Source organism: Oncorhynchus kisutch, unplaced genomic scaffold (genome assembly GCF_002021735.2).
Source record: "Oncorhynchus kisutch isolate 150728-3 unplaced genomic scaffold, Okis_V2 scaffold4026, whole genome shotgun sequence".
NCBI lineage: Eukaryota > Metazoa > Chordata > Actinopteri > Salmoniformes > Salmonidae > Oncorhynchus > Oncorhynchus kisutch.
The window spans coordinates 17,739-32,500 of record NW_022265971.1 but is presented as its reverse complement, the minus strand read 5'-3'; the positions used below and the strand labels follow the sequence as shown (position 1 = coordinate 32,500).

The following is a 14,762-nucleotide window of genomic DNA, read 5'->3' as shown; positions in this document are numbered from 1 at the left end:
TGAGTGATATAGTATAGTTTGCAGATCCTCCATTGTTGAAAATTACTAATGTGTAACTTAAGTGTGTGTGTGTGTGTATATGAGGTTCATCTAGGGTTGTGTCTTACCTGAGTCAAGCAGAAGTTTAACAGTTTAATGGTCTCGAAGACAAAGCCTGGGGTCTTCTCTGGGTCAATGTTTTCCATATTCCTGAAGAACAGAGAGACTCAGATCATTAAATTGTCACCAATCTTTCTCTGATCTCACTGTTATCTAGCATGAGCTTCTAGCAGATTTTTTCATGTTATCTAGCATCAGCTTCTAGCAGATCTTTTCATGTTTTCTAGCATGAGCTTCTAGCAGATCTTTTCATGTTTTCTAGCATCAGCTTCTAGCAGATCTTTTCATGTTTTCTAGCATGAGCTTCTAGCAGATCTTTTCATGTTTTCTAGCATCAGTCATGGGTAGAAATGATGGGCAGAGTCATTCAACAAAGGGGTGAACTGAGGGTCATAGAACTGCAGGTCTACCTGCAGACGATAATGAAGAACTTAATAAGCAGCAGGGGGTGCAGGGTGCTGTTGTTACTGTCGCCCCCAGAGAGGTGCAGGGTGCTGTTGTTACTGTCGCCCCCAGAGAGGTGCAGGGTGCTGTTGTTACTGTCGCCCCCAGAGGGGTGCAGGGTGCTGTTGTTACTGTCGCCCCCAGAGAGGTGCAGGGTGCTGTTGTTACTGTCGCCCCCAGAGGGGTGCAGGGTGCTGTTGTTACTGTCGCCCCCAGAGAGGTGCAGGGTGCTGTTGTTACTGTCGTCCCCAGAGAGGTGCAGGGTGCTGTTGTTACTGTCGCCCCCAGAGAGGTGCAGGGTGCTGTTGTTACTGTCGCCCCCAGAGGGGTGCAGGGTGCTGTTGTTACTGTCGCCCCCAGAGAGGTGCAGGGTGCTGTTGTTACTGTCGCCCCCAGAGAGGAGCAGGGTGCTGTTGTTACTGTCGCCCCCAGAGAGGTGAATGGCACTGTGTGATAGCTGGTCACTGAAGAACACCAGTATGTCCCTGGGTATGAGGGGAACCTCCGTAATATAGTTCTCCAGCCTGAGAATGTAGGAAAGAGGGAGGGGAAGAGGAAGGGGAGAAGAGGGAAGAGGAGGAAGAGGAGAGGGAAGAGGGCGAGAGAGGGAAAGGGAGAGGAAGGGGAGGAGAGGGAAGAGGAAGGGGAGAAGGGAAGAGGGAGAGAGAGGGAAAGGGAGAGGAAGGGGAGGAGAGGGAAGAGGGAGAGAGAGGGAAGAGGAAATAGGGAGGGAGCGGGAAGGGGAGAGGGGAGAGAAAGGGGAGAGGGGAGAGAAAAGAGGGGAGAGAAAAGAGGGAGAGGAGCGGGAAGGGGAGAGGGGAGAGAAAGGGGAGAGGGGAGAGAAAAGAGGGGAGAGAAAAGAGGGAGAGGAGCGGGAAGGGGAGAGGAAAGAGGGAGGGGAGCGGGAAGGGGAGAGGAAAGAGGGAGGGGAGTGGGAAGGGGAGAGGAAAGAGGGAGGGGAGCGGGAAGGGGAGAGGGGAGAGAAAGGGGAGAGGGGAGAGAGAGGGGAGAGAAAAGAGGGAGGGGAGCGGGAAGGGGAGAGGGGAGAGAAAGGGGAGAGGGGAGAGAGAGGGGAGAGAAAAGAGGGAGGGGAGCGGGAAGGGGAGAGGAAAGAGAAAGGGGAGAGAGAGGGGAGAGGAAAGAGAAAGGGGAGCAGGAAGAGGAGAATGGGTCGGGGAGAACAGGTGGTGGAGAGGAGCGGAGTGGGGAAGAGGAAGGCGAGAGGAAGAAGAAGAGATGAGAGAGAGGATGGTGCTGTTTTACTACTTTACTATAAACATGTCAAAATTACCTACCTCTGGATTGGTAATAAGGTCAGAGTTCATCCAACTCATCTGACACAAACCACCTGTAGCCTACAGTATGCCTCCCTCAGCAGGGATTTGGTAACATATTGATGAATTAAAGAAAGAACCTGCCTGCACACTAATAATGCTCCTATAATGTGATGTGCATACAACAATGTGACTTTCAATGTTACTTTCAAAATGTCAAGGAGGTTATCACATCTGTGAAAGAGAGCCCTTCACTATGGACAAAATGTATGTTTTGTTGACATTTTTAAAGTGTAGATTACTGTGAAGTAATGTTATTTATTTTCTATTTCAGCTCAACCTGCACTTTCTATCATCTCCTAACATGTCCTTTATTATGTTGCCTAATTAGTGGGTGTGGCTAATTGGTGGGTGTGGCTAATTGGCACGTGGTCCTGTGATGTGTCATCAGGGCCTGTGTTTCCCTGAAGGCGTTTCCTGACTGTGTGGAAGAGACTGTGTTTGTTTTAGTCCCCAGACATGTGAATTTACTTTCCAAGTCTGCAGTTTATTTAAAATGAACTACTTTTCCAACTGTCTCATTGCTCAGATCCACTTTTAAGCCTTTTAGATGACAAGGTATCAGCCAGCTGGTCACACACCCTGTGACCAGTGCCCTGAGGATTCCCCTTGTTACAGATCTAGGATCTGCTCAAAAGTAGTACAGGGAATAGATTGCAATTTGGGACGAAGGAAATACATTTGAGCCAATCAGTCAACTCACCTGCGAGGCTCCAGTGACCGCACATCAACAAGCTTCTCAAAGGAAGCCACAAAAGCCTCCAGCCACTGCTGCAGGCAGCCCTCATCTTTCTGCAGGAGGAGAGGAGGGGAAGAGAGACAGAGGATGAGTCTCCAGTCATACTGGCACCAGTCTGATCTGGGTTGATGTGATTGATGCTTCTCGGTACAACACCAAGGGAAATCCCTGGCAACATTTGTTGCATGGCAATAACATTTTCTGATTCTGAAGTCACACGTGCAGAACTAGTAAACACAACATGGGAAAAGCACAGTGCACATGGACCAGTACACGTTAACATTCTGTTTAAAGGACTGTACCCTGTGGTTGATGTTTTCTGATCACCGTGCGAACAGGTTGTCCTTATGCAGTGTGTTACACTCAGACTCTAAACAACAACCTGAGGGCGCTGACGTCTCTTGTTTTTGCAACAGGAAGTTACAGCAACCTTACGAAAGTGATGGCATATTCAGGAGCATATGAGATAATGCATTCAAGCCTTTTTTCTAAATAGTAGGCCTCTGGCTGAAAAACACGACCACGAAAGGAACAAGCTACGCATTTATTTATAGGCCAAATAAACAAAACATTGGTCAAGTCATGTACATTATTTATGCACAAAGAATGTGGCTTCCTTTCATCATCAATCAACTTATCCATCCTTAACTCCATTAAATACTGTGCTTTAAATGGAAAGGGACAGGGTGACAGGCCTTCAACTATAACACAGGGACATTTATACAGAGTTCTACTGTAGGTTCTATAACACAGGGACATGTATACAGAGTTCTACTGTAGGTTCTATAACACAGGGACATGTATACAGAGTTCTACTGTAGGTTCTATAACACAGGGACATGTATACAGAGTTCTACTGTAGGTTCTATAACACAGGGACATGTATACAGAGTTCTACTGTAGGTTCTATAACACAGGGACATGTATACAGAGTTCTACTGTAGGTTCTATAACACAGGGACATGTATACAGAGTTCTACTGTAGGTTCTATAACACAGGGACATGTATACAGAGTTCTACTGTAGGTTCTATAACACAGGGACATGTATACAGAGTTCTACTATAGGTTCTATAACACAGGGACATGTATACAGAGTTCTACTGTAGGTTCTATAACACAGGGACATGTATACAGAGTTCTACTGTAGGTTCTATAACACAGGGACATGTATACAGAGTTCTACTGTAGGTTCTATAACACAGGGACATTTATACAGAGTTCTACTGTAGGTTCTATAACACAGGGACATGTATACAGAGTTCTACTGTAGGTTCTATAACACAGGGACATGTATACAGAGTTCTACTGTAGGTTCTATAATACAGGGACATGTATACAGAGTTCTACTGTAGGTTCTATAACACAGGGACATGTATACAGAGTTCTACTGTAGGTTCTATAGTACAGGGACATGTATACAGAGTTCTACTGTAGGTTCTATAACACAGGGACATGTATACAGAGTTCTACTGTAGGTTCTGTAACACAGGGACATGTATACAGAGTTCTACTGTAGGTTCTATAACACAGGGACATGTATACAGAGTTCTACTGTAGGTTCTATAACACAGGGACATGTATACAGAGTTCTACTGTAGGTTCTATAACACAGGGACATGTATACAGAGTTCTACTGTAGGTTCTATAACACAGGGACATGTATACAGAGTTCTACTGTAGGTTCTGTCAATATCGCAGCTCTTATCTGCCTCATCATATCCTGCTAGAGCATCACAGAGAGACTGAGTACTATCTACTAATTATGTCACTAAACAACTAGAGCATCACAGAGAGACTGAGTACTATCTACTATTGATGTCACTAAACAACACTAGCACCACAGAGAGACTGAGTACTATCTACTATTGATGTCACTAAATAACTAGAGCACCACAGAGACTGAGTACTATCGACTATTGAAGTCACTAAACAACTAGAGCACCACAGAGAGACGGAGTACTATCTACTAATGATGTCACTAAACAACTAGAGCACCACAGAGAGACTGAGTACCATCTACTAATGATGTCACTAAACAACTAGAGCATCACAGACTGAGTACCATCTACTAATGATGTCACTAAACAACTAGAGCATCACAGAGAGACTGAGTACCATCTACTAATGATGTCACTAAACAACTAGAGCATCACAGAGAGACTGAGTACCATCTACTAATGATGTCACTAAACAACTAGAGCATCACAGACTGAGTACCATCTACTAATGATGTCACTAAACAACTAGAGCATCACAGACTGAGTACCATCTACTAATGATGTCACTAAACAACTAGAGCATCACAGAGAGACTGAGTACCATCTACTAATGATGTCACTAAACAACTAGAGCATCACAGACTGAGTACCATCTACTAATGATGTCACTAAACAACTAGAGCATCACAGAGAGACTGAGTACCATCTACTAATGATGTCACTAAACAACTAGAGCATCACAGAGAGACTGAGTACCATCTACTATTGATGTCACTAAACAACTAGAGCATCACAGACTGAGTACCATCTACTAATGATGTCACTAAACAACTAGAGCATCACAGAGAGACTGAGTACCATCTACTAATGATGTCACTAAACAACTAGAGCATCACAGAGAGACTGAGTACCATCTACTAATGATGTCACTAAACAACTAGAGCATCACAGAGAGACTGAGTACCATCTACTAATGATGTCACTAAACAACTAGAGCATCACAGACTGAGTACCATCTACTATTGATGTCACTAAACAACTAGAGCATCACAGACTGAGTACCATCTACTAATGATGTCACTAAACAACTAGAGCATCACAGACTGAGTACCATCTACTAATGATGTCACTAAACAACTAGAGCATCACAGAGAGACTGAGTACCATCTACTAATGATGTCACTAAACAACTAGAGCATCACAGAGAGACTGAGTACCATCTACTAATGATGTCACTAAACAACTAGAGCACCACAGAGAGACTGAGTACTATCTACTAATGATGTCACTAAACAACTAGAGCATCACAGACTGAGTACCATCTACTAATGATGTCACTAAACAACTAGAGCATCACAGACTGAGTACTATCTACTAATGATGTCACTAAACAACTAGAGCATCACAGACTGAGTACTATCTACTAATGATGTCACTAAACAACTAGAGCATCACAGACTGAGTACCATCTACTAATGATGTCACTAAACAACTAGAGCATCACAGACTGAGTACTATCTACTAATGATGTCACTAAACAACTAGAGCATCACAGACTGAGTACCATCTACTATTGATGTCACTAAACAACTAGAGCATCACAGAGAGACTGAGTACCATCTACTAATGATGTCACTAAACAACTAGAGCATCACAGAGAGACTGAGTACCATCTACTATTGATGTCACTAAACAACTAGAGCATCACAGACTGAGTACCATCTACTAATGATGTCACTAAACAACTAGAGCATCACAGAGAGACTGAGTACCATCTACTAATGATGTCACTAAACAACTAGAGCATCACAGAGAGACTGAGTACCATCTACTAATGATGTCACTAAACAACTAGAGCATCACAGAGAGACTGAGTACCATCTACTAATGATGTCACTAAACAACTAGAGCATCACAGACTGAGTACCATCTACTATTGATGTCACTAAACAACTAGAGCATCACAGACTGAGTACCATCTACTAATGATGTCACTAAACAACTAGAGCATCACAGACTGAGTACCATCTACTAATGATGTCACTAAACAACTAGAGCATCACAGAGAGACTGAGTACCATCTACTAATGATGTCACTAAACAACTAGAGCATCACAGAGAGACTGAGTACCATCTACTAATGATGTCACTAAACAACTAGAGCACCACAGAGAGACTGAGTACTATCTACTAATGATGTCACTAAACAACTAGAGCATCACAGACTGAGTACCATCTACTAATGATGTCACTAAACAACTAGAGCATCACAGACTGAGTACCATCTACTAATGATGTCACTAAACAACTAGAGCATCACAGACTGAGTACTATCTACTAATGATGTCACTAAACAACTAGAGCATCACAGACTGAGTACCATCTACTAATGATGTCACTAAACAACTAGAGCATCACAGACTGAGTACTATCTACTAATGATGTCACTAAACAACTAGAGCATCACAGACTGAGTACCATCTACTATTGATGTCACTAAACAACTAGAGCATCACAGACTGAGTACCATCTACTATTGATGTCACTAAACAACTAGAGCATCACAGACTGAGTACTATCTACTAATGATGTCACTAAACAACTAGAGCATCACAGACTGAGTACCATCTACTAATGATGTCACTAAACAACTAGAGCATCACAGAGAGACTGAGTACCATCTACTAATGATGTCACTAAACAACTAGAGCATCACAGAGAGACTGAGTACCATCTACTAATGATGTCACTAAACAACTAGAGCACCACAGAGAGACTGAGTACTATCTACTAATGATGTCACTAAACAACTAGAGCATCACAGACTGAGTACCATCTACTAATGATGTCACTAAACAACTAGAGCATCACAGACTGAGTACCATCTACTAATGATGTCACTAAACAACTAGAGCATCACAGACTGAGTACTATCTACTAATGATGTCACTAAACAACTAGAGCATCACAGACTGAGTACCATCTACTAATGATGTCACTAAACAACTAGAGCATCACAGACTGAGTACTATCTACTAATGATGTCACTAAACAACTAGAGCATCACAGACTGAGTACTATCTACTAATGATGTCACTAAACAACTAGAGCATCACAGACTGAGTACCATCTACTATTGATGTCACTAAACAACTAGAGCATCACAGACTGAGTACTATCTACTAATGATGTCACTAAACAACTAGAGCATCACAGACTGAGTACCATCTACTAATGATGTCACTAAACAACTAGAGCATCACAGAGAGACTGAGTACCATCTACTAATGATGTCACTAAACAACTAGAGCATCACAGAGAGACTGAGTACTATCTACTAATGATGTCACTAAACAACTAGAGCACCACAGACTGAGTACCATCTACTAATGATGTCACTAAACAACTAGAGCACCACAGAGAGACTGAGTACTATCTACTAATGATGTCACTAAACAACTAGAGCATCACAGAGAGACTGAGTACTATCTACTAATGATGTCACTAAACAACTAGAGCACCACAGACTGAGTACTATCTACTAATGATGTCACTAAACAACTAGAGCACCACAGACTGAGTACCATCTACTAATGATGTCACTAAACAACTAGAGCATCACAGAGAGACTGAGTACCATCTACTAATGATGTCACTAAACAACTAGAGCATCACAGAGAGACTGAGTACCATCTACTAATGATGTCACTAAACAACTAGAGCACCACAGAGAGACTGAGTACTATCTACTAATGATGTCACTAAACAACTAGAGCATCACAGACTGAGTACCATCTACTAATGATGTCACTAAACAACTAGAGCATCACAGACTGAGTACCATCTACTAATGATGTCACTAAACAACTAGAGCATCACAGACTGAGTACTATCTACTAATGATGTCACTAAACAACTAGAGCATCACAGACTGAGTACCATCTACTAATGATGTCACTAAACAACTAGAGCATCACAGACTGAGTACTATCTACTAATGATGTCACTAAACAACTAGAGCATCACAGACTGAGTACTATCTACTAATGATGTCACTAAACAACTAGAGCATCACAGACTGAGTACCATCTACTATTGATGTCACTAAACAACTAGAGCATCACAGACTGAGTACTATCTACTAATGATGTCACTAAACAACTAGAGCATCACAGACTGAGTACCATCTACTAATGATGTCACTAAACAACTAGAGCATCACAGAGAGACTGAGTACCATCTACTAATGATGTCACTAAACAACTAGAGCATCACAGAGAGACTGAGTACTATCTACTAATGATGTCACTAAACAACTAGAGCACCACAGACTGAGTACCATCTACTAATGATGTCACTAAACAACTAGAGCACCACAGAGAGACTGAGTACTATCTACTAATGATGTCACTAAACAACTAGAGCACCACAGACTGAGTACTATCTACTAATGATGTCACTAAACAACTAGAGCACCACAGACTGAGTACCATCTACTAATGATGTCACTAAACAACTAGAGCATCACAGAGAGACTGAGTACTATCTACTAATGATGTCACTAAACAACTAGAGCATCACAGACTGAGTACTATCTACTATTGCAGTGTGGCTCAGTATAAGCCTCCCTCACCCTATCAACATATCAATCTATCTTCGGAACATATGTTATCAGTCGTAGAGATAGAGGTCAGTGGTAACATTCATTGATGTGCAACTGACGTCTCACGTTCAAATCATCTAAGAACATCTAGTGATGGTGCACTGTGACAGAGACACTTTAAACCTAGTTTGATAGCTCCATTACAGTCACACAGAGACATGCTACATCAGCTCAGCTTTCTACTAGGGAGAAAAGAAAGAGCATGGTGTTGAAGTGAAGACCTTCCCCTGACTTCACACAGAGCCCGACGTTAGAGAGACGCAAAGCCTTCTTCACGTGAGAACGACGAGGGTTATTTTCGTCCACACATCAGGCGGTGTGTGGAGTGAGGGACTACAGTTCCCACAAGGGCCAACCTGACTCATTACACCCAAACAACATCAGGTGACACCACATGACCTGACAATTAGTCAGGCACTTCCCTATGAGACGCCTACTTCTACTGCTGCTAGTTTAGTAATGAACCATGCCTCGTTGATGTTTGCAGCCTGAAAGACGCCCACAGGCCCCTATAGAGGAAGTTAGTTACATTGTCAACAGCTGGCAGCAGCACCAATATGGCTGCAAGGCACAATCCAAAACATACTTCAGAAACTCTCTGTTTAAAGATCTACTGGCACATGTGTAACTTCAGCAAACGTCTTTTGAAATCAGCAGAGGCAACAGATGTGAAATCCAACATACAGTAAGATGCAGTGCATCAATGTGAGTGGATGAACATCTTATATCTTCACGTTTTCTGTAATCAATCTAGAATGAAATTATAATATTAGCCTACCAGTTGACTGTCATTTGTGGGCCAGTCCATGTCTCATTGCATGTGTCTGGGAGGGCAGGGAGAAGGGGTTCAGAGGAACCCAGTCTCAGTGAGCCCTCCTGGGTCCTAGGTTATCAGGGAGTCCAGAGTCAGAACAGTAGGTCCAGACCAGGCCCACAGGGTGCTTCAGCTCTTCAGAGTAGTAAGTAGCACATCGCTCCTAATCAGCACTAGTGTCTGTCTGTCTCCAGCCCGCTCTCCTAATCAGCACTAGTGTCTGTCTGTCCGTCTGTCGCTTACTCGCTCCGTCTCTCTCTCCTTCTGTCAAGCAACCAGGAAATGTCAAGTCACTATAACCGAAACACATTTCCTCCACATGACGCTCAAACTCAGCCTCTTCATAGTAGGCCTCTTCCTCTTTAGTTACTGGAGCTATTTGTGAAGCAGATGGGGATGTCGGTAAGGGCTCGACCCAACAGCATCCTCCAACTATCTAGCACTGCATATACTCAGCCTTCTACTTCTCAGAATGACTCAGAATGACTGACGTGTGTGGGAACACAGTTGGTTGTGTACAAAATGTTTGAACAGTTCGATGAGTTGTTGTGGAACCCAAAATATCTGACTAGGTGATAATAGGTTTATTTTTCTGAAGAAGAACTGTGTTTCTGAATGACTTTTGTATTGGGAAGTGTTAGATCTGTTCACTGGAAAGCTGACTATAGCTTCAGTATGACAGTCATTACAAGGTACTTGACCGATGTGTACCTGCTCTGCACAGTAAGGCACAAGTAAAAGTCTCAGTACAAATATAATATGTCCTCACGTCTTCATCTGTGATCCAAGTTTAACCATTATGGCTTTCCATAAACACGTGTCCTTTATTCATTTCAAAAGCCACCTCATAGCCTGACCATCTGTCTGTCTCAGTGACATGAAAATAGAATGACCTTGAAATAATCCCATCATTGTCAGTTATCCACAGTAGAGGTCTGCACTGGACTGATTTCTTCATCCTGCTCCCATGCGCAGATTTTCATTCTGCACCACGCCCGCAGGTGTTCTGTGCGACTCCCACTAGTTACCGCAAGAACTGGTCCCAAACCCAACCGCAGTCCCGCTAAATTATTTTAGGCGTATATGACATAGCTCTCTTGCCAGCCATGGTCCCAGCAATTTTGCGCCCTATAGACAATATCAAATGCGCAAATTACTTAAGAAATAGGTAGAATTACCAGAGATTCTCACGTAGTCCATTATATTAGGCTATCTATATTTAATACTGGGCTACATCAGCCAATATGGTAGATGTAGTTTGAAGTCAGCAGAGTTGGAGAGACTTACCCTTTCTCTTGAGTTATTTTTTATAGCCTACCCTCTGGGAGTTTCAAACTGAGAAATAGACTATGGGTGACCAATATATATTTCTAGGCAAAAGCCTAATCAAACATATGAGTCAAACTGTATGCGTAGACGGCTTGACAGAAATAGTAGCAGAAAGGTGAATGTTGAATTTTTGTTGCACACATATCCAGATGATGCTGCGTAAACATTTGGCACAATGACGCTGTCGGTGTGATTGACCTTTTCCTTTTCCTGATGATTCGATTTTTTTGATTGCAGCTCGACTCACGTTGGTTGAGCGCCCTCCATTTCTTTCCATTAAAAAGATTTATTTACAGACACTGTAGTAAACTATTCTAATCATATTGTAACGACGCTGAGTTTATAAGCGCGGAAATCGACACTGCCGCACGGGCATACTTTTGCGGCACAGTCGATAGCGCGCCGGGGCTCGAAGGTCGAGAGTTCGAGACCTGCTCCCTGCTGTTTCATTACATTGGTGTCAGAAGTGATCGGACCTTGCACCCACGACAGTGTTTGGCTGGTGAACGCGTTCCTGTAAGACGTAGAGTCTCGAGGACGCACTATTTGAAAGGAGGGAGTAGTGTAACGACCCTGGGTTTATAAGCGCGGAAATCGACTCTGCCGCACGAGTAAGCTTTTGCAGCACAGTCGATAGCGCGCCGGACCTCGGGCTCGAAGGTCGAGGGTTCGAGACCTGCTCCCTGGTGTTTCATTACAATATTTAAAGTTAATTTCATATTTAAGTTAGAGTGAAGTCTATTCATGAACGACAAGGGAAACCAGGCCCCCCCAAAAAAATATAAACATTTGTTTTTTCTCGTCTCTTTGTGTTTCATAATTTTCCTTCAATTCGCAAGAGGCTGAATGAATGTATCTCACAGGAAAAGCAGCAACCCTCTGTCTCTCTATGTCTAGTCCAAACGAGCGGGACATTCTTGCCGCCAGTAGCGTTGAATGAAAGGGAAGCCAGCGAGCATTAGGCCATCCTTGACAAAAAAAAGTATACAAATTAGCCAATCAGTGTTGAGCTAAACCGAGGGAGATCATATTTGATTGGTCCTATCAAATGGCTTTGAGAGCATAAGTCTTTAACAGAAACGACTTGAATTGTTGCATCTCGTCGTTGTTGTTCTCTGGTGGCTAGCTAGATAGATACAATCGTTCCTTTCCTAAATTAGCCATGGATGGAGATAGGGATTTGGACTTAATTCTCCGTACTGGCCAATGATTGTAGCGGTGATTCTGATCCAACCATTAATTCATACATTGTTGTGCCCCTGGCCTGAGAGGATGGAAGTTCAATATGTAGCTAGATGTAGAAGGCTAATGTTAACTAATTAACGTTACCCATGAATGGAAGTTAGGCTAGAGAGCAAGCATTTTATTTAGGTAGACTAGAACAACAACCAAATACACGCGTGTACTGTATGACAGAGTGGGAGACCGTTTTGTCAACATGAGAGAGGAGGATGGCATTGGCCTTTCTCTACATGTTGGGTGAGTAAACAGGTTTTTCTACTTGCACAACGCACAAACATACATCAGAAGTATGGATAGACACATCATATTTAGGTGATGTTGATTGGACTAAATAGTTTTTGTTATCTTTTAGTTGTCACTGTTTTAGACTAAGCAGAGGTGATTTGATGTTGGAATGTTGAAGTTGACTAGTGCAGAAATAGAGGAGGCAGCTCCTGTTTTCTTTGTGATTTGCGGTAACTGTCTGTGGTTCTAAATCAATAGTTGTTTAGTGGTCCGGAAATGTCAGAAACATTAACTTGCTTAAGCAAGCTGGAGGTCATGTAACTGTCTTACTAAAAGGTTAAATAAATAAAATAAACATGTGTCGTGGACTTCACTGGACAGAGGTTGCTATCCGGTTTTGTGATTAAAACAAAGGTGTGGTTGAATTGTAGGTTACAATTACAGTGTAGGTTGTAATATGGCTTCACTTTGCTTCCCAGGTCATACGACACACGCACCGCTACTGTTAAGTTAACTGGCACGTGATTCTTCCGCCCATGTAGCCAGCCTACTCTATTTTAATGACGCCACACATACTAGGCCCACTTGAACTCCCACGCCCGACTACGACAGGAGAGGTAGGCTACTGAAGTTGAAGCTGCGAATTCTGTTTGAATAATGTGAACATTTTCATTTTAATACAATAGATAGGCTAACGCATACAAAGCAGCAGTGATGATTTCAGCATGTACATCTTGGTGGGGTAAAAAAAAAAAAAAAAGTGGGATGCATGCCAGCAAAGCCACTACACAACACAACACTAAACAATACATGAATTGCACTATAACGGTGACAAACTGTGCCCACAAACTGTTAGGGCCTCCATAAAGCTGTCCCAACAGCAGAGCTTTCTTTTCAACACCATGGAGTGAATCCTTACCACTGCTACACCTGGTTATCAGCAGAGCTTCATCTGGCAGCGAAACAGTTCATTCAGCCTAATTTTACTGCCCTTTAAAAAAACATAGCTGATATGGCTGACTTGTTTAAACAAATATGGTTTCTACTGACAACTGAGATGTACAAACTATGGCATATGGGGACGACAAGCGGATAAGAGGTCATCTGTAATTTTGATTAGGACAGACATATTCAGTATAACTATTTGTTTAGCCCTTTTGAAATGTACAGCAACAGAATTCAGAACATGGGCCGTTCTTAGTGTTCTCTCTGTACACCAAGTCAGAACCGTAGGATAAATAAAGGGGGCATATAAGCAGAAAATGAAAGCTCTTACAATATTTTGATTACATTTCTCAAAAACAGGTTATAGGCTATATGTGCGCCACCAAGTGAGAACAGTAGGCTAAATTAAGAGGGGTAAATATACCAAATTCTGGGCTACTAACTTCTTACTACATAACATACACTTAGTATTACTTTCTTAGCTACTGTATACATATCTCCCTGGCATATTACATCATTTATGCAGCAGCATACAAGACATTTTTGGACTCACCTTGTTGTGCTGTGCTCACTTGAACAGAAGGGTGGCGCGGCAGTCCTTCGTGGGCAAATTTTGTCAAAGTCGGGCATTCTCTGGATTTATGGTGCTTTCAAAACAACTGGGAACTCGGGGGAAAAAACATTGTCGACTCATGATGACGTCATTGATCTTCAGGTCGTAGCTCTAGAAAGAGGTCAGATTTACAATTCTGAGTTGGATGACCGTTCAAAATGTTTATTTCCTACTTCCCAGTTGTCTTGAACTCACGGAAGTCAAGATTTTTGCAGCTCCGAGTTAAGTTGTTTTGAGCTTGGCACAAATCATGCTTCATTGACAGCATGGCCAATGTTGAATGTTTATCATTTAATCCCAGATTTGGGACCACACAGCGACTCCACTGAATAGCAGGCGAGTGATTGCTTTGCAATGGATTTCAGTTAGCCACTGTCACGGAGTCCTTCCAAACCACTCATTGTTGAATTTGCGAAGTCAAGGGGTCTAAATACACTGTATATTTAAGCTGTTCTGTATCTAGCGGGGTTATATTCTAGCTGTTCTGTATCTAGCGGGGTTATATTCTAGCTGTTCTGTATCTAGCGGGGTTATATTCTAGCTGTTCTGTATCTAGCGGGGTTATATTCTAGCTGTTCTGTATCTAGCGGGGTTA

The 14,762-nt window shown here is 42.6% G+C and overlaps 1 protein-coding gene across 1 annotated transcript in view; it reads right to left on the bottom strand.

Moving 5' to 3' along the window:
- The window catches only part of LOC109886159 (neurobeachin-like protein 2), a 113,122-nt gene that overhangs the window by 83,474 nt on the left and 14,886 nt on the right, over positions 1–14,762 (bottom strand). Inside the window, exons 2-4 of the mRNA XM_031821872.1 lie at positions 2,581–2,669; positions 510–1,067; positions 108–189 (exon numbers count right to left, since the gene is read on the bottom strand). Of these exons, the coding sequence (XP_031677732.1) occupies positions 108–189; positions 510–1,067; positions 2,581–2,669 (729 nt within the window). The remainder of the gene's footprint in view (positions 1–107; positions 190–509; positions 1,068–2,580; positions 2,670–14,762) is intronic.